The 20,743-nt window shown below is 31.8% G+C and overlaps 2 protein-coding genes across 7 annotated transcripts; both read left to right on the top strand.

Moving 5' to 3' along the window:
- Positions 1 to 4,570: 4,570 nt before the first annotated feature.
- Positions 4,571 to 10,940, top strand: LOC114380938 (protein PTST, chloroplastic-like). 6 transcript variants are annotated; one of them, XM_028340077.1, is made up of 10 exons: positions 4,571 to 4,855; positions 5,171 to 5,278; positions 6,375 to 6,415; positions 6,543 to 6,846; positions 7,942 to 8,031; positions 8,879 to 8,947; positions 9,691 to 9,796; positions 9,998 to 10,086; positions 10,457 to 10,569; positions 10,660 to 10,940. In XM_028340077.1, exons 3-10 carry the CDS (start codon positions 6,396 to 6,398, stop codon positions 10,760 to 10,762), a joined length of 894 nt encoding a protein of 297 aa, XP_028195878.1. In that variant the 5' UTR covers positions 4,571 to 4,855; positions 5,171 to 5,278; positions 6,375 to 6,395; the 3' UTR covers positions 10,763 to 10,940. The 6 variants fall into 6 exon arrangements, with proteins under 6 accessions (XP_028195878.1, XP_028195874.1, XP_028195873.1 ...); XM_028340073.1 differs by having other exon boundaries at positions 4,655 to 4,855; positions 6,407 to 6,415; XM_028340072.1 differs by having other exon boundaries at positions 4,655 to 4,855; positions 5,168 to 5,278; positions 6,407 to 6,415.
- A 3,244-nt stretch (positions 10,941 to 14,184) lies between these two features.
- Positions 14,185 to 16,217, top strand: LOC114381809. The gene is made up of 2 exons (XM_028341026.1): positions 14,185 to 14,665; positions 15,800 to 16,217. The coding sequence occupies exons 1-2, from the start codon at positions 14,383 to 14,385 to the stop codon at positions 15,982 to 15,984; spliced, it is 468 nt and encodes a 155-aa protein (XP_028196827.1). The 5' UTR covers positions 14,185 to 14,382; the 3' UTR covers positions 15,985 to 16,217.
- Positions 16,218 to 20,743: the final 4,526 nt, after the last annotated feature.

Here is a 20,743-nt window from a genome sequence, read left to right as displayed (position 1 = left end):
TGGATGCATTCCGTTTATCACATCCATTTATGCTCAACACCAACTTCCCCAACCCCTCCTTTATATGCACCCTTCTTTCCTCTCCTAAAATCCCCATAGCATTTGGTTCAAGGTGGAAGTTGTAACATGAGGGTTTTATAATTAAATAAATAAGAAAAAATAATTTTATTAATTAAAATAATAGTTTGAGGGAAAATAAAAAGTACGCTGCGAGTATCCCAACTATAAATACATACATATTAGATAACTAATGACACGTCTCTACACTTTCTCTTCCTTTCAACTTAGTTTTTCCTTCTTTCTCTCCCAAAATCTTTTCTTTTATCCCGCATACACCTCAAACCTGTCCCAGTAAAATGACAATCTCGGACTCTTCAACCGTTGGATCGTCATAAAATTTGAACACCAAGTTTAAAACTCATATTCTCACATACCAACCGTTGGGATTTACAGAATAATTTCTGTGGTGAGGGGAATGTCTCTCGAATGTAGCTCTTTATTTTTCCCGCATATACCCAAACATATCCCAGTAAAACTATGATCTATGACTCGTTAACCGTTGGATCATCGTAAAATTTAGGCACCAGGTTCAGAATATATTTTCACACATTCCCACCGTTGGGATTTGTGAAATAATGTTTGTGATGAGATAAGTTCTGCTCGCACGAGGACAATGGAATGAATATTTCAATCCCTTCTCTTTCTCTCTAACATTTGAAAATCCTATCAGAGCAACCAGAGAAAAAATTTGAGAAATCTCAAGGAACCGCTAGAGATTCTGCTATCGCTGTTGGAGTACACACGTGAGCTCGTTTAAAGGTAATGAATGAGTTTATCGCAATTGGGGTTAGAATTAACATGTGTAGGGATCCTTAGAGGATTAAATTGGGATTTATATTTGGTATGTTTGTTGAATTATAATTTTCCTTTACGATTATAAATACAATATTGTTGTGTTTGACGGACCAATGGATGTCTTGATGTGAATTGGTCGATAAAATTGAATGCTTTTGGTGTTTTCGTGTTTTTGACCTATGATTTTGATTCATTGATTTTAATATGATTGTGTGAATTGTTTGATGGGTTTTACTTTCCATGCTGTGAGAAGTATTTTTGTATAGATTGTTATATTCATATTATGAAATGGTGATTCAAATTGTGAGTAAGTGACAAATTGAACTTGTGATGAATAATGAGATACATGTGTATTGAGATGTTGTATATATTGAGTTGTGAGCTACGAACATCAAACAATTGTAATATCTTTTAAGGGCGACGATTTTTTGCGTGACGAGTATTGTGATAGGATCCACTATGAGAACCCGACAAGTTGAATCACTTTAAAGCGCAAGGAGTTAAAATGATTTTGAAAATAATTGAGTAGTTATGTGTATTGCATAGTTCATAGGTAAAGTGTATATGATTCATGAGGTGTGATAACATGTTAAATTAGGATTATACCATTGTGCTTGAGACCAAGTGTATGTGATAAACTAAGTATGTATTGACTTGTAATATATGTGCATTGAGATGTTATGTGCACTGAATTGTGAGCTATGAGTTGTACAATTACACGATTATAAGACTCTTTAAGGGCAACGAGTTAATGTGCTACGAGTATTGTGATAGGAACCAATGAGTTTAATCATAAGCACGATGAGATAAAATTATTTTGAGAACAATTGAGGAGGAGTATGTTTTGTACAGTTCATAGATAAAATCTGTGTGCTAAAATGTTTTCTGGGTTAGACTTAAATTAGGAGGGAGAGACCCTAACGAACTCTTCGGAGTCTAGGCCTTGGGGGTAAATACATTTGGTTTAAGTGCTCCTTTAAGCCTATGTCGATCCCACATGGTTGGAGCATTTTCGCAAAACAGCACGACCCTGACTGGTCTTCATATGATTTTACCTAGTAAGAGTGACCTGACTTACTTGTGTGTGGTTTGTTTTGTCATGTACTCCTAGGCGCCCGACGAGGTTCTTCATTGACATGGTACCACATTACATATATGATTAAGTCTTAATATATCTGTTGCATAACAGTTGTGTATTGATTGATATTGATTGACTGAGTGATATTGTATTTGATCCTTGACTACGTGAATGATGTGAAAATGAATGAGACGTGTTGTGTTGAGATGTGATGTTATGTAACAAGAGGTGGAATGATATGAACTGTGTTTAAGTAAATTATATGATATGTATATCTATGTTGTTTTGTTTCTCTCTATTAGTTGGGAATGTGATAACTCACTCCCTGGGTGTTATTTGTGTTTGGATCCTGTGATGATCTCAAACTTTGTGTTTATGTGAGCAGATGATTAGGTGGATGACTATGGAGAACCTCATGCTAGAGGATGCTGGAACACAATGTTCTGATAGGATGTGACATTGGGGTATATGTTTCTATATTAATTGCATGAAGTCTTGGATGACCTTGTTTTGAGTCGAGATGATTTTATTATTTATTTGGACAAGTTCTATTATGATGTTAGAAGAGTGAATGTGAGCATTTTACCATTTGAAATAATTTTATTGAAATGTTTTAAAACTTTTAATTAATTCTGCATTCCTATTTTTTTTATTATTAATACATATATGTGTGGGATAAAGAGTGTCATAGAAGTCGCCGTCGACATCCAAAAGAAGAAGAAGAAGAACAACAACAACAAGGCCTTTGATGCGACAACATTCAAGGTGGAGTGGTTAGTCCTCGACGCAGAGGCCCAACGAGCCATGGCAGAGGCTGCCAATCCCAAGGCCTAGAACAAAGAAGAGGAAAGTAGAAGAAAGAGATAGTTAAGGAAAGATAAACATAAAAAGAAAATCAAAAGAAAAGCAAAAATGTTAAAAAAGTTGAACCATCAGTGAACATTAAAAAGAATTGAACGATAAATATCTATTTTCGTATTGTGTGAAAGTTTTTTACTTAGATATGTGCGACTCCATCTATAACCAAAGTAAATAAGTCATGTAGTGATCTTCACTCATTCAATAAATTTTTTTGACATGCATTAATAAATTTGTTTGTTTTTTATAATAATTATTTTAAAAATTATATCTATCATAATTTTTGATTGTAAAATTTTTTACATTAATCATATATATACAAATTAAACTCATAACAAATCACAAATGCATTGTAATACTAATCGTCAATTTTGATTAAGGATAGGACTGATATCACTTACTTTCCTTACTTTGGATGTTTTACTCTTTTTGTTTTAAAAATAATGAATAAATAATCAATGGATGTACACATATAAATGATAAAAATAAATTACAATAAAATTATAAAAAAAGATAAATAATTAAATTGGTCTCTAAAAATGTGATATCATCACAAATGTTAGACCTTGTGGCCTCAATAACTCAAGAGGGATAATCTTAGAATGCAAAAGAAACAACAATCAATTTAATAATGTTCTTTAAACATGCAAGACACAAATTGATTGCAACAACATAAATAAGATAAGGGAAGAGAGAATGCAAACATAGTTTTATACTGGTTCGGCCACTTCCCGTGCCTACGTCCAGTACTCAAGCAACCCACTTGAGATTTCCACTATCTTTGTAAAATCCTTTACAACTTCTGAACCACACAGGGACAACCCATCCCTTGTGTTCAAGAATCCTTACAACTCAAGAGACCCTCGGTCCCTTAATCAATTTCATTGAGTAAGAAGAATGGAAGAAGAATTCTCTCTTCAAGAGAAGAATATTACAATGAAGATCCATGGATGAACTCTTAATGAATTTGCAAGTGTTTTCCCAAGAGTTCTTGAGAGAGCATTTAACAATGAAGTTCTCTTGGAATCTCTCTCATTTTCTTTTGAGAGGATAAGACATTTTGATTCAGGAAAACTCTCTGCAATTTCGTCCCAAGTCGCACATATATATAGGCCTTTGATGACCATTCAAAATCCAAATGATAAGATGTGACTATTGACGATATTCCTTGAAAATCCTCTTTGGTAATTGTTTTTCTTGAACAGTTGTGACTCTTCATTTAAAATTTGATTTCCCAACGTTTAGAGTCTCTGGTAATCAATTACATATAATGTGTAATCGATTACAAACTTTCAAACCATTGGTAATCGATTACATGTGCCTTGGATGACTTGAAACCTTTCATTGTGAGACAAGGCTTGATCTTAAAGAAATATTGAATCAAAGCTTTGTTTGTTGAAACAATCTTGTATTAATCTTGAAGCAAATAAGTCTTGTTTGATTTTTTTTTGACATCATCAAAATCATGTATACATACATTCACAACAAATTGATACCTTCAAAATAATAAATATAAATTTAATTTTTAAATATAAAAAATATAACAAATTAATCTTATAATTAATTTTGTGATATTATTTTATTATTAAATTATAATATTTATTGTCAAATCATAAATTATATTTTTTTATATTAAAAATGTGATATTTACAAAGTTTAGGAACAATTTTTTGAGAATGTCCCTCTCGGGAACAGAGTATTTACCCTAATAAGAATAAGAATTATATAAAATTAAAATTCACTTTACATTAGGGAAAGGAAGTGAAAAGGTTGTCTGGTGTTGTAGTCTTATTTTCGTATGGTTTGAGTACACCAAGTGAGAAGAAGCTGAATCCTCCACCGCTCATTCATTTGAAAATCCCACGTGCCTGAATATTGGTGCATTTCTTCTTCTAAAAATAATAGTTGTCACTTCCAAACTATTCACGACAAAACACACTAACATATAACATTATTGGCCTCGAAAGAGGAGTGAACATCTACCCTAGCGGTGTGAACTGAACCAACTTCACTGCACCAGAAAGGCTTTCAACCATCTACTCCACTTCTTCACACTCTGTGTGTGTAAGTGCTTACATTACATTACAATTCACTCATCAACTGTGCTGGATTTTTGTTTCTATTGGTTGATAACCTTTTTTGTGGACAAAACGGTGTTGCTTAGTATTAACAATGCACAGCCTCAACCAAAAGCATCTTTGGTTTTAAGTAAACATTTGGTTCTGTTTTGTGCTCATCTAATTGCAGTGAGCAATATGATTCATGAAAGAAGAATTTTTTCTATCTTGTTTGTGTTGTTCTTCTAAATACCTCCCTCCATTCAAGAACAGAAGAGATTTGGTTTCCATAATTCCCATTAAGAAATTGTGTTTATAGCAGGAAAACTTGTTTTGAGTAGAGGTTCATGGTAAAAATTGTGTCTTTTGATGGGAGGTTTAATGCTCTATAGTCTTAAGAAAGTATTGGAATGGAAGCACAACGCAAAAGGTGAGCAATATCATCCTGTAGTTGCTATGTGGGCCTCACTTGCTTTTGTGCTTTCTCATACTGTAAATTCTTTTGGTGGATGATTCTGCCAAATGGGAGTTTCAATTGCTGGTTGAGATTATCTTCATGTTAGGGGACTAGGGCCTCCTTCCATGGTGGAAGTTTGTCAATCTGTGTTGGAGATATGATTTTTGTGCTGGACACACCCTTTTAGAGTTCACTGTTGATTGGGAATGATATGTTTTATAAAAGGGTTGTGTTTTTGGTAGTTAGCAATAAGTGAAATAAAGAAGTAAAGAAAAAGTAAATCATTTTTATGGCTTCTCTTTTTTGGGGTTAGAGATTTCAATATTATGCCTTATTGATGAGGAATCTCTGGATTTTAAGATGTTTCAGGCCAATATGAAAATCTGGCCTATATGATTGATCTTTTTCTAGAGTAAGCCATGACAATTTAAGTGTGAATTAATTTTGAATAATGAGCTATACCAGGAAGGAAAAGGAAATTTGTTATGTTGATGGACAGGGACATTGTTGTTACTTGATAGATGTAAAATTGAGCTGCTTGATGCTGAGGATAAATCTTGTCTCCACAACTTACTTTACTTTATTGATATTTTAAAATTTTTGCAATAATTGAATTTAATTGTCAAGATAATTAGTTCACATACATTTTAATTGGGACACCTTGGTGATCAAAAAACATTTATTTAAATTCACATGATTTGATAACTACAAGCTGAGAAAATCTTGGTCTCTATTTGTCCATCACCAAAGGAAAAGAAAGGGGAAATAATTATGGAAAGTGGTATCACCTTATTTTATAAGATGGTTGCGATGCATTAATTGGCATCCCCACACTTTTGAAGCCTAAACCTGTCATGCATAAAACGTTCCTAACTTTTTGTTTATGATGTAAATGTGGAAATCGGCATTCAACTTAATTTGAAACATCTCGTTTGGAATACATTTCATATTTTCCCATTAGGTCATTTATCCTGACATTTTGGTTTTGTGGTGTTACTCTGTTGATTCTACATATCTGCTTGAATAGGTCCTGACTCCTGATGTTCTGCTTTGTTTTCTCTTTGACAAGGAAAATAACAATCTCTTCTTAATGGAAATAAGTATTGCAAGGTAAACTTACACAATATATTGTATTGAGTTAACCTTGAAATTGTTTAGATTGTTGTACATTATTGTCATGTTTGAGGTTGAGAATTATCCAATACTAATTATCATATTTCTTTTATAATTTGAGTAGGTCTCATCTTGAAACACAGGGAATATTCTTTTCAAATGTTTCAAGAACGATAGGATGGGAAAGCACCAAGAAACTTCCATGTAATGTGGCTTCCCAGAGTTCAAGATGGGACTTTCACAGATTGGCCTCTTCCCATCAAGCTTTTACTGCAGTGTATCCTAGAAGGCCTTTTATCTGTAGAGCAAATTCTATGCCAATTAGTTTACAGGAATCTGCATCATATGGAGATAATTCTATTGAGGATGAGGATCCATCTACAGACTTGGAAGAGGAAACTTTGGCAAAACCACCTACCAGTGAACAGGTATTTTTTTAAATACAATTTATAGTTGTGTTTCTGAAATCCCACAACTTCCATATGATTACAGAAATGTTTGTAACTTCTCAAACACCTGAAATTGAAATTTTTGTCCTAACCATGCTATTTTTTTTTTCTTTTTTGAGAGCATATGGAGCCACTGATGCAGTGATGTACCTTGTGAAACATAAAAAATGTTTGCACTGTTAAAACCACTAACCACTTCTTTTCTCTACTTTTGTCTTAGTTTTTTTTTCTGCAAAACTAAATCTGAAAAGGGTTTAGATGATAGTCTATTATTCTATTTGCACTTTGTTAGAGACCTAGGTTGGCCTATCTTTAATAATCTTAAAATAGAGAATTGATGAACCTTTATCATGTGCATGTCAAAAATAGTGAAAAATAAATAGGCTAAGAAATTAGAATCAGTTCCTTCATTTGCTGTGGTGTTATTTTCTTTGTCTGTCTTTTCTTTACTTGGCTTTGGAGTGTCTTTTGTGTGTTGAGAGGTTACTGGTTAGCCTGTTTTTATTTATCCTGAAACACCACCTTGTATCACATATTCCCTAAACCAAAGGTGATTCACCATTTATATACTCCTATCATGGGGATTCAGAACAATAAATAGACTTGGGGCAAATGTAAGGATCGAGGAAAACTAATAAGGAGAAACTATTTCAATTTTCAAGTGCATTTTTTCTATGGAATATTATTTAAATGGATCTCACATTTGTTGTTTGTTGGGTTATTACTTTCTGAAATGACAGAAATCAAACCTGAAGGAATAGTTTCAGCAAGTTCCAAAAACTAAACACCCTTTATTTTGTGCAGTTATTTTGAACAGACAACAATGGTAGTGACTAATTGTACTTTTTCACTTCTTTTGTTTGAATATTTTGGGGAATACTTTGATATGGTGAATTTGCATGTTTTTGCGTGTTTACTTTATTGGGCTTAAATTATCTCTAATTCTAAGAAATGGTTAGTGTGTTTTTGGCCTGGGTGATTACACTTGTTGAAGATACCTTTTTTTTTGTGTGTGTATGCAACTTGGATTAATAAATCATACTGAGATCTTCTGTTTCAAATCTTATTGAGCAGATAATGGCACTGCTTGCTGACACACAGGGAGCAAAACTCACTAAGAAGCTTAGTGAAGCCAACCGGCAAAATCGGTTCCTAAAAAGACAGGTATCTGCATATATATATATATATATATATATAGATATATAGATATATTGTATTTGTGCCAAACTGTAGATGGATCATTGGGAAGAAGATGTATGGGATGCCAATAATACATGGGATGGATTTAGTCAATTCAATCTGGATGTAGCATCTTCTTAATTATGATATTGATAGGTGAATGAATTCATTAGAGGGAAAAGGGCTACCATTGGGTCAATTGTAGAGTGAAAGCCGCCTTAAACATCGTCTCTTAAAGGAGGTGACAATGTTAGGAATCCCATATTCAGAAGAATAAGAAGCTCAATGTGGTACTTAAGCCATGATAATATTTTTTTGTTATTTTGCTGGTAAAAGAAATGGATAAACAGGAAAATTTGATAATTATAATAGTCCATTTGCATAAGCGGTTAGAGCTGAAATTCTATTTTGAATTTGATTACTAAAAGCTATCATCATTGACTGATATTGTTTGCCATAAAATGGAAGTACAAATGCTGAGAGTTTCTTGGGAATAGACTTGTTTTCCAATATTCTTCTGTTTTTTTTTCTCCTCATCAGCATGAGTTGAGCATAATTGTATTATGTTTTTGTTAAAAGTTGTTCGAGCCTTCTAATTTTCAGCCTTTTTTCTATTCACTTCTCTTTATTTTTTGGTTCAGGGCTTGTCTGTATAGGTTTTATTATTGAACTCATAAGTTATACCGACTTCTGATTATACACTAAAGAGTTTTTGGGGAGATTTATTTTCCCAGTATTTTTAGATGCCATAGTCTGAGGATAGAATGTAGATGTGTAAATGACAAAGGTCCTTGCACTTAGAACCTGTACCGACTTCTTTTTTCCTCTACAGTTGAATGTAACGGAGGATGCATTGGTAAAATTCAAAAATGAACTTGCAGTCATGGAGCTTGAAATTCAGGTTAAAATTTACAGCCACCTTCTCACTTTTTATGCTGTTTTTATATTGCCAACTTTTCTTTGTTTGACATTTGTTGACCAACAGTTTTCATACTGCATAACTGAATGAGTATACCTTTCATGACTATGTCTGTATCTTGATTGCTATTGATTTGAGAATTGACTCTTGAAATTTTAAATGACTTTTGATGGTGGTTTATCACTTCTATCCCATTTTATACTGATGTTGCACCTTATGAATACTCTTCCTTCAGTGTGCTTGCTGTAGTGCTATTCTCTTTTCGTTGTTAGAAATCAAGAACTCCAAGCCATTGATATTAAAAGCATAAATCATGTTATTTTTAGCATTTTAATTGTTCAACATTTATGCATATGTTATTAAGCTTATTATTAGTTAGAAACTGTGTGGATAAACATGAAATGGGAGGATATTAATTCAAAATTTTGCTGAAGTTTCTACAATTTTGAACTAACCTTAATATATAATATCAAATTTGGTGTCTGAAAATGTTAAGATACTTATTGTTGTAAATTATAAAATATTTCAACAATTAAATTAATTTGATCATGAGTAAACAGAATGTCATCTAACAGATAAATTGAAGTTTGATTCTCTATCCAATCAATTATTGAGCTCTGCAAGCTTGCATTGTTAATTGTAGTATGTGTGACACTTGCTTTTCTCACTGAAATTCATTTGTTTCATCATATTGGGTGCTAAGATATTGTTTACTTTTGGGGTAGGCCTTGGCCAGATTAGCAGAAGAAATAGCTCAATGTGGTATTCCAGAAGGTTCAAGGAAGATCAATGGAAAGTACATTCATTCTCACCTTGTTGCTAGATTAGAAGGTATAGTGGTATTTGCTCTGACTACTACTCATGATTAGAGCCAACCCTATATGATTAACAAGTGTACTTCCTAGTTCTGGATAACTGTGTTAATGTTTGTGTGGAATATGCTAATAAAGCTTCTCAGCAATGGTCTTTTCTTGCCAACTTTGCCCCATTTGTGTCCTTATCAGTGCAAATGTGTTGTTTTTGCCTACATAGCTGTAAATGAACAACTGAAGGAACAAATAAAGGATGTTGATGCGGCACAATCAAAGGAGGTTTCTGTGTTTTGGGTTGGCATGGCTGAGGTAAACACTTCAAGATTAGACTTCCAAATGTTCAATAAGAATCAGCTTGATCAATAAACACATAAAACTTCTTTGCCTATAATATATCACCAAGCTATTTCAAATGTGAGATTTGATTTCTCTAGAAAATGTATCCCATGAAATATATATGGCATCCTTGCTTGCCTAGACTGATACTAATGTTACATAAGTACACTAATCTGTACAAATTTGATTTTCAGCACCAAGCATTGGCTTTTAATGTTTAGGATATAAAATAATTGTTTCATGAAGTCTATGTCTATGCTACATTATGGTATAGTGTGGTTTCAGAAATTGAATGTGTTTGCTAATGCCTAAATTGTCTGTATGAACTTTTATTTTCCATCAGAGTGTGCAAGTTATGGGCACCTTTGATGGCTGGAGCCAAGGAGAGCACCTTTCACCTGAGTATACTGGTTCTTACACAAGGTTTTCAACTACATTGTTGCTTAGGCCAGGAAGGTACTATTTTTTGTTAACTTTCTGAAGCTTTTGAACTGACTTTATAACATGGAGCCTTCTTCTAACTCAAAAACAAAAACTATTATGTAGGTATGAAATCAAATTCTTAGTAGATGGTGAATGGCATCTGTCACCAGAGTTTCCCATTATTGGTGAAGGGTTAACCAAAAATAATTTGCTAGTTGTTGAGTAATGAATTAATGATTCATATTTTCAATCCTAGTAACTGATACATAAGCAGAAACTTGAGTGTTATTTTCTTAAAGTTATTTAAATTTTCTTTCTTTGGTGTATAGGCACACACACTTTTTTGAGTGTTTTGTGTTGCTACACTTTTTGATCTGCAATTATATTTTTAGGTTTTCAGCTAAGGGTATTTCTTGGTTGATAGTACTTAATAGATAGATAAAAATTACAGAGATCAAAATGAATATTACCTCTTCTATAAAACTTTTTACGTACTCACGGGTTAACAATTAAACCTTAACAGTTAAACCTTGTTTGACATGCTTAAGAGATTCAATTATTTTTCAGCTAGGTTGAATCTTGTTAGTACTTGTAATTTCATTTTAAATTCATGCTTGGAGAATATTATTTTTTAAAGTTCCTTTAAGAAGTTGGTATTTATAAATAAAAAAATTAATTCCAACATGTAGTAAGCTTAATTTTTCTTTCATAATTAATTTTTTTTCTTTATATAACATCTTTTTAAAGTGTAACAAGTTTTTTTTTATTTTTTATATCGGGAAATATTAGTTTTTGTTAAAAATATCACTTTGGGAGATTCAAAACCATGATTGCTCCCCTCTCCCAACCAGTGAGCCAACTTATATCTCCTGCATAACAAGTTTTAGTGTGTTTAGTTGAAATTTTCAATTGCAATTCAAACATTTTATCCGAATAGTTGTTAATGAACATGACATAGTGCCGGTAACAATGTGTGGCATCCTGCATGGACATTACTCACATTAGTACTTATCTGCTCAATTGCAATTCTCTCCTCTGTCTCAAATTATCATTTTTTTCAATCTATCATCTTTTATTTATATATCTAAATTGAATTTAAATAATATTTATAAATAAAATAATTAATATTTAAAAATCCTTATAACACAATTTAAATAATTTATTATTTAATTATATATTTGTTATGAATTTTAATTAAATATAACATATATATCAAAAAGGTTTTATTTATGATAAATTTAAATTATATAAAAATATGTATTCGGTGTAATTTACTGATCAAAATATTAGTTTATATAATAATTGCTGTTGACTGATAAAAATTAATAAATACTAATAATTATTGTCGACAAACGTCAAATATTATTCATAACCCATGAGTGAGCGATAATCATCCACCTGTCAAATTATTGACCAATAAAATATGAATAGTATTAGTCTGTTGGCCGTTGACAATAAAGATATTTTGACTATTGCATAAAATATATAATTTTCTTCAATTAAAATTAAAAATTAAAATGATTTTTAGCCTGTTTTGTTTTTAGTTTTTCATAAAGGTAATTTTCAATTAAAAAGGGTTTGATATTTGTTGCAATTTACGTCTATATTATAAATTACAATACATATCATAAAATCTCTTAATTAAAAATATAATTCATATGTTTAAAATTATTTACTTGTTATAAATTTAATTACATAAAAATAAAGCTTTATTTAGGGTGCACACAATAAAACACTAGTCACTCAAAAATGTATTTTTTCGATATACCTAATTAATTAATAATGTAAAAATCTTTATACTAGTAATATATTAACATTAACCTCTTTCCTAGAATAAATAAATGACAACATGATAGAGTCAGCAAAGTGGTATAGCTTTGCACGCAAACATTCTGTGTTTTAATATGTATTATTTATTCCTATCATTAATTACATTGCAAAGGTTTTTGTTCTTGCTGTATAAATAAATAAATAAATAATATTACCTAAACCTCACCTCCACACCTACTTAAAAAACATATCATACGGTTAATACTCAGTTTCTCAATCTTCTTAAAAATAAAATAAAATTGTGTACTTACTGTACGCCAACGCAAGAGAGAGTGAGAGGCTTAGTATCTGACTGAGACAGAGACACAATAGCAAATTAACAATAGGAATTATAGGATAGAATGATGTTACCATTTTCTCCTCAAGTTCAAAGGAAAGAACATAAAATATGGAATATTTAGGAGCTAGATATATGCTAACTTGGACAAATTAGTTTATGAATGAAAACAAACAAAGAATAAACAAAGCTTTCTCTAAGACCTTACCTGCCCCATCCATCCATTCCTTCACTGCACGATTGAAACTTGCCTGCTCCATGCAACCCCTCAAAAAGAATTTCGCACCAAATGGATATGCCACCTTTACTCATTAAATTTTTATATTTTGTTATTGTGTCCATAACTATTCCATCAAATCAAATAGTGTCAATTGAAAGAAAAAAACTAAAATAAAATAAAAAAGATATTTCAAGTAAATTATTGAAGATAAAATTGATATAAAAACTAATAGCTTAACTATAAGCTAGTTGAGTGGCTAAGCTTATGAAAATAAGAGAAAGAAACTTTTAAAATAAATTTGTATATTAAACAAATTATTTTTGGTCACCTTGTTAAATAAATATTTATTTTAGTCAAATTAATTTATAAGTTAGTCGAATAAACTTTTATAATCTAATTAACTATTAGAGCAATTTGGCAATCATACCCATGGTTAAAGAAGTTATTTAACCAGTAAAAAAAACTTTTAGGAATTAAATTTACTTAAAATATTTATAAAACATATATACTTTTTTAGGGTAAACGTATGTACTTAAAATATATCCTTTATTCAATTTTGTTAGACATTTTAGTAATTTATTTGTTTCATTTTAATTGTGATTTTATAATATTGATGATGTATTAAATATTTTTTTCTTAATATATCCATTATCGTTCATCATTAAGTGAGAAAACAAAAAAAAGTATAAATAAAAGATAGTCCAATTAATATAAAAGAAAAAAATATTATAAAAATTGCATAATAATTTTAATAAAATCTATAATATTAATTACATATCTAAATTTCTGTACCAAAATCTTGTACACAAAATAAAATGGGAGGGATTATTATATTATTGGTTTAAGTGATATTGAACTCAAATTCTTTACCTAAAATCTTGAATTTTAGTTTTGTAGATGACAAAAAATAGTTAAGTTGAGAGAGGAAATTTCACACTAAAAATATTTAATCAGGCTAGGTTTTATAGCAAAGATGAATAGTCAGCAATGTTAGTAAATATGTCGACTAATATCATGTTAAAAAAAGTAGGAGGGAAGAAGTAATATTTTGATGCTACTTAAATGCACATTAATAATCAAATAAATAAATATACATTTAATATGATATATTAAATGCACATTTACTATTAGTATACTTTAAAACTATTTAAGAAGGTCCCAGGGAAGAAAAAAAAACTCGAATAAAGTGTGCATGTGTATCTGTATATTAATGAACGATCTAAAACAAGTCCGAATAATGTGTTTTTTTCTCCTGAAAATAACTAATGTTTTATTAATATAGTTGGGGCCAAGAAATGAATATATAAGCAGAAGCATTGAGTGCAAGCTTATTCACATACACACGCATGTACACCTTAATGTTTATATAGGGTGGTTTCTTCTTGGTGTTATTCTTGTTCTGGCTTGTGCTTTAATGCATTCTTCTTCTTCTTCAAACCTCTTAATGACTACTGTGCCTTGAATGTTGGGTTTGAGTATATCTCTTTCTCCTCCAAAAGTAGTGCCACTTACGTAGGGCATGATGATGAAGAAGAGTGGTTTTGAGAAGATGGTGATGTTGCAGAAGAACAACAAGAACAAGGGAAGCTATGATGATGAGAAACCAAGGAGTAAGAGGTTTTTGGTGAACATCAATATCATGGGGAGTGCAGGGCCTATTAGGTTTGTGGTGAATGAGAAAGAGCTTGTTTCTGGGGTCATTGATACTGCTCTCAAATCTTATTCCCGTGAAGGGAGGCTTCCTGTTCTTGGTTTTGATGCCACCAATTTCCTTCTTTACTGTGCTAATGCTGGCTTTGATGGTATGCTTCCTCTCTACCCTTTTTTTTGGAATTAGACTAAACTTTTATGCTGTTTCCTAATCAAAATTATGGTTTCATTTTGGTAGTTTATCTTGAACTTTATGTAAGCTTTTATTACGTAGATAACCATGGCTAAACTTCAATTCTGTTTTGAAAAATAACATCAAAGGCACTTGATTGGCATTGCATCTACGTTTTGTCTCTTAGAAAATGAGATTTTGAATCTTAAAGGACGAAAAATAAAATAAATATAATTAATAAGAATTAAATTAAACAAAAAATTACAAGAATAAAAAAATACTAAATTATATGACTAAAAAATAATTAAATCATATTTATGTAGGTTTTCATGCGAAACTAACTCCCCGTCGTAATTATAAAACAATACTGAGAACACCTGTAGAGTTTTCTCAAATTGTCATTTTGAAAATTTTTAATCGCTTTCCGTTTGGTGCATCAAATTGTATTTGTTTTTCTTTCTTATTTTGGTCTCTCTGCATGTTGGATCCGAAAGGCCGTTTTGATGATGTATGGCCATTGGCTCCTATTTCTTCCTATGATGTTTTCATGTCCCTCCTCAAGTTGTCGTTTGTTTTTTCTCAGGCAAATGTTTCATAATTTAATTAAAATACAACATAAACTTTATATATATATAGTCATTCAATGTATTGTCATATTCTTAATTGAAAAATGAAAATGATTGTCTTATTGTGCTCAACTGCTCATTATTGTACCAAAGTATTAAAGGAGGAGTGAACATGAACCATAGCTTTTGTGGTTTTAGACTAGTAATTAAATTACCACACATAACACGTGTCATGTGCTCTATATTGATAGAACAGTGTACACCATATATTATGAAGTTTGGTTCCATGTGAATATTTTACATGTCTTAATTAATCAGTATTCTTAAGTTATTAAGTCATTGTTTAAGAAATTCAACGAAAAATTTAAAAATCATAACAAGACATTAAAAAAAAGTTATAGATAATTCAATTTTACGTATTTCAATAAAAAAAATTCTTTTTTTTAAAATTTCTTAATCAATATCTCAAAAGCATTAGTTGATATTTATTTTATTTTAATTTACAAACTAATTAAGAGTTGTTCTGTTTGATATGATATCTTTGATAGCTTTGAGTCCATTGGAACCGATAGGATCTTTTGGAGTGAGGAATTTTGTGCTATGCAAAAAACAGGTGTACTCATCTTCAAAGGTAGCACCACAATCTGAGTTGGCGTCTCACAAGAGCAGTGGTGGCCATGGATGGAAGGCATGGTTGAATAAATCATTTGGTTTAAAAATCGTATCCCATTGAGATATAAAGGTGTTATAAGTTCCCTTTGTATTATGGATTGTGCTTTAATTAGTCACTATATAGTATATATGAGTGTGATTGTGGCAACTATGCTATAGTAATTCATATGTTTTGCCCAATCTCCCGGAGACAACTTAATAACATTGAATAATTTAGGTTATTCGCTTCTTCATTGTATAAACAAAAGATGCTCGTTCTTTGGAAGTTTATATCATGGGTTACTTTACATTCAACATGTGCTGATATTGTCTTTGAATTCCAACGTTTAATTACTGGTCCTAGATTTCTAGAGAAGCATAAAAGGTGGAATGGGATTCTAGTAATTGAAGGCTAGTCGTTTAAAGAAAGGCTGGGAATTAAAGAATTATCTTTCATAATGTTTTTTTTCTGGATGGTAAGAAAGTGGTAAGAGAAGAATATTTAATTCAATAGTAATATTAGTTCATTACCATATAGGACTAAAAAAAATCGTCTCTTAATAGGTTTGACCAATTGAGTTTCAGGAGCAAGATCGTGTTCTAATATGATCTATTCGACATGAAATATGCATGTCTTATGTGATTTGATTTCTTCACAATCCAATCACGGTAAGTCACCAAATATACTAAATTTATTAATTTTTATGATAGTCACTGTGAACAGTATCTTGTAATTGAATGATAATGTTAATGTATAATTATTGAACTCTAATGAAAATAAGAAAAGTGATAAAAAAAATGAAATGAAAATAAGATAGAAGAGAAAGAAAATATATGAATATAAGAATTCTATCTTTTAATATTATCACTTTATAAAAATTCCGAATATTGTAGTCCTTGTATGTACAATAATCTCTTCCACAGTTCCACCTTTCACCAACACGAGAATAACAGATCTTCTGAAGAACAACACAACTTTAACGTGGGCCGATTTCTCTTGGGGCCTGGGTCACCTTAGATCAAAATGTTTATTTATAAAATTATAACTTTATATGATAATCTGATTTTTTTCAATGCCCCCCAAAACAAAGCAACGCATGTTTTCTCCAATTTCTTTTTTTTTTTTCAATTTGTCAATTGATAACAATTTTCCCCTCAAAGATGGTCTGATCATGATCAAATTAACTATTTATCCACCTTTTTTATGTTATATCTCTCCATTGAATTTTTTAACATAAATATCTATTTATTTTAAAAAATTGCTCTCCTTGTAAGAGATAAAATGGGTAATACTTTAGTTCATTTGGCGTTCAAGATTCCTAAATACTGCCTAGCCGAAATGTTCTTCTTACCATCAATATATATGATTTGGGCCTAGCAGGCTTTGATAGGGCCCATTCTGAGATGGGAGGTTCCACATGGGGGTTATGCTAGGTGCACCTAGCATTATTACTGGTGCACCCAGTATTTTAAGTGAATGGACGAAAATGTCCTTCACTCAAGTTGATCCGTATGACTCATACGGATCAAATTCATCTGTACAAACCATACGGATGCACCAGTATTTTAATTGAATGGACGAAAATATCCTTCACTCAAATTGATCTGTATGACTCATACGGATCAAGTTCATCCGTACAAACCATACGGATCAATTTGATCCGTATGTTTAAATTATACTTATGAATTACATGATCCGTATGAAATATATGGATCATGTAATCCGTAAATATAATTTAAACATACAGATCAACCATGAACTCGCATACCTTTAAGGCAGAGTAATTTTAGAATTAACACAAAATGCTGGATGCACAAGCAATAAAATTGGTGCACCTAGCAACACTCTCCACATGGGCATCTTAATCCTACCAGAGAGAGTTTGGCCTACTAATATTTTGGAGACATTTATTTCCTGCACTTCCTGTTGCATTCCGAAAAATTCATTCCACAGTATACATTTATATTTCAAAATAAATTTTTTGAAATGCAATGGGAGATACAAGATATAATAATGAGAATGCATGATACAATAGCCAATTTTCCGTGAGAGGATCCATAACAACTCATTAAGATGGTCCAAAATCCATCATGTACAGATAGTAATGGAGTAGAGGAGTATTCATATCTAAGAAGGATTGTATATCAATGGCTCTAAGATTATCTTTGTTTGTTTTACAAGTAGAAAATTTTCTGTCACGTGAATTCTTTAGTGGGATAGACCTTCTCTCTATAACTGCAAGCCTCCTAATCGAGTACTTACCTGAAATGGAACAGCATAATATAATAGATGTGTGTTTTTTTCTTTTTCTTTTCAATACTCCGAACTGATATAAGTTTCAAGGAATTCTCTTCAATGTTCAGGCTCTTGAGAACAAACGTTCTTTTAGAAACCCTATATACACATGTTTAAATATAAACCATTAAATAATATTTAAATTATATAGATTAAAAGATAAATATACACATGTTTTCTTAACTAGTCATCTGACTAATGACTAATTTTATTGGAGTTTAAAGTAAAATCGTTCTTTTAAAACACACACGTACATTATTCTTGTGGCCTTGTGGGGGAGACAACGAAAAGTAGTAAGTACTTAAAGGTTGAATATATAATCTAAAAAATACCCCATTAATAAAGTGTCACGTGAAATAAGATCTCAAAAGGGTGCATTGAGTTGTTTGTCCATGTGTGAAAAGAACAGGCCATATGCCAAAAGTAGATAAGAAATTGTTTGATGAGTACTACTTATAGTGACATCCAATTAACAATTAAATTGTGCAGGGTTCTAAAAAGTAAAAACATATTATATTACACATTTACATATATCAAGTTTTGATTTTGCTACGATGTTTCATTTTCTTAACTCTGCATTTATTAATTTGAATAGTGTTTACGTAATAATTTCTTTTTTTTTTGTTTGGGCCAAATGGATGGGATGTGGGACTAGATCATTGACTGGCTAAGCGCCTGAGCCCAATAGAACATATAGGGTATGTACAGCTTTATTAAGTTTAAGGGAATTGCTAGGGGCACCCAGCAACATTGCTGGTGCACCCAGCAATTTTTAAAAAACCCAAAAATGCTCTTGTACGTTTTCCTTTTATAAAAATCTATTTTTTTTCATTCTTCCTTTTTGCTTTCTCTCTCCTGCGTTTCCTCCATTCCGGTGCGCGTTTTTTCCATTCTGGTGCGTTTTCTCTGTTCTGGTGCTTGTGTTGTGCGATTTTTGTCGGTGCTGGTTGTGCTTGTGCTCTGCTTTGGTGTGATATTTGTCAACTAAGGTACGTAGCTGGTTTTGTGTGGTTGATTGTTTATTTTTGGTAGTAGAATGGTGTAAGCGTTTCAGATTCGACGCAAAAAATTTTCTTCCAGGGAAGACATTACAAGTGCAGAAGAAAAAAACTTGTTCCGTGGAGTCTCGTGGAAGACGTCTTCCGTGAGATTCCACAGAAGAAGCATTCTTCCGCAGTTGTAATGTCAACTGCGGAAGACAGCTTCTTCCGTGGAGTAATTCGTTTTATGATTTTCTTGTTTTAAGATTATTTTGAATGTTATTTTGGTTAATTCTATTTGTAATTTATGTGAAACATAAAAATATATTTGTTGGTTGAATTGTTAATTTTTTTTGCCTAGGTTGAGGTATTTTTTGGTTAAATGAGCTTTGTAGGTTATAATTTTGGAATTATGTAATTAAAAGTTGAATTTGGTTATGTATATGTAGATTAAATATTTGTGTGAGGTTGTCAAATGTTGAATTAGTTTGATATTCATAGTTTGCAAATTTTTTTGGGTTGCTGTATTATTCAAATTATTTAGTTGAATGTTGAATCAGGTGATAGTTATACTTTGAATTAAGATGGACGAAGATCAATGGGCATATTACAGTGCGATGTTCGAAGAAGTTGATATGGATTTTCAAAATGAAGAAGATTGTGGTGTGAATGAAGCACATGTTGATTGTTCAGATGCTTTTAATACTTCTCAGGTAATCATGTCGATCAGTTTTAATTGTTTGGTCTAATGTATGATTTGTGTAAAAATTAATATGTCGTGGTTGTGTCCTAGGTCTTTGAAACCCGAGAAGATGTTTTGAAGTGGGCTTGAACAGTTTCCCATGAAAATGGTTTTGTTGCAGTAATTATGAGGTCTGATACATATACTGGCAACAGAGGAAGAACTTCATTTGTGTTAATTGGGTGTGAAAGGAGCAGTAAGTTCAAGGGTGGGAAGAAAGAATTTGTTAGAAGAGACACAGGTACTAGAAAATGTGGTTGTCCATTTAAGATTCGTGGAAAACCAGTGCACGGATGTGAAGGTTGGGCGGTGAAGCTGATATGTGGAATTCACAACCATGAATTGGCGAAGACCTTAGTTGGACATCCATATGCTGGGAGATTGACAGATGATGAGAAGAATATCATTGCTGATATGACGAAGTCGAATGTGAAACCAAGAAACATCCTGCTAACGTTGAAGGAGCACAACAGCAGCAGTTACACCATAATCAAACAAATCTACAATGCAAGAAGTGCATACCGTTCTTCAATAAGAGGAGATGACAGTGAAATGCAACACCTAATGAGGCTCCTTGAACGTGACCAATACATTCATTGGCATAGATTGAAGGATGGAGATGTGGTGCGTGATTTGTTTTGGTGTCACCCAGATGCAGTTAAGTTATGTAACACATGTCATCTTGTTTTTTTGATAGACAATACCTACAAAACAAATAGGTACAGGCTCCCATTGCTTGACATTGTGGGGGTGACACCAACCGGGATGACTTTCTCTGCTGGGTTTGCATATCTTGTATGGGCATTGGAACGGTTTCGAGGCC

This window comes from Glycine soja, chromosome 13 (genome assembly GCF_004193775.1).
Source record: "Glycine soja cultivar W05 chromosome 13, ASM419377v2, whole genome shotgun sequence".
Lineage (NCBI taxonomy): Eukaryota > Viridiplantae > Streptophyta > Magnoliopsida > Fabales > Fabaceae > Glycine > Glycine soja.
The sequence above is the reverse complement of the archived record's forward strand: the minus strand, read 5'-3'. Positions and strand labels throughout refer to the sequence as shown.

Bases quoted from the DNA above. Each gene is read 5' to 3' on its own strand.
- LOC114381809 (XM_028341026.1), top strand. From the start codon at position 14,383: ATGATGATGAAGAAGAGTGGTTTTGAGAAGATGGTGATGTTGCAGAAG. The intron at 14,666-15,799 runs GTATGCTTCCTC...TATCTTTGATAG, and splicing joins TGCTAATGCTGGCTTTGATG to CTTTGAGTCCATTGGAACCG.
- LOC114380938 (XM_028340073.1), top strand. From the start codon at position 5,259: ATGGAAGCACAACGCAAAAG. The intron at 6,847-7,941 runs GTATTTTTTTAA...CTTATTGAGCAG, and splicing joins AACCACCTACCAGTGAACAG to ATAATGGCACTGCTTGCTGA. The intron at 9,797-9,997 runs GTATAGTGGTAT...TTGCCTACATAG, and splicing joins CCTTGTTGCTAGATTAGAAG to CTGTAAATGAACAACTGAAG.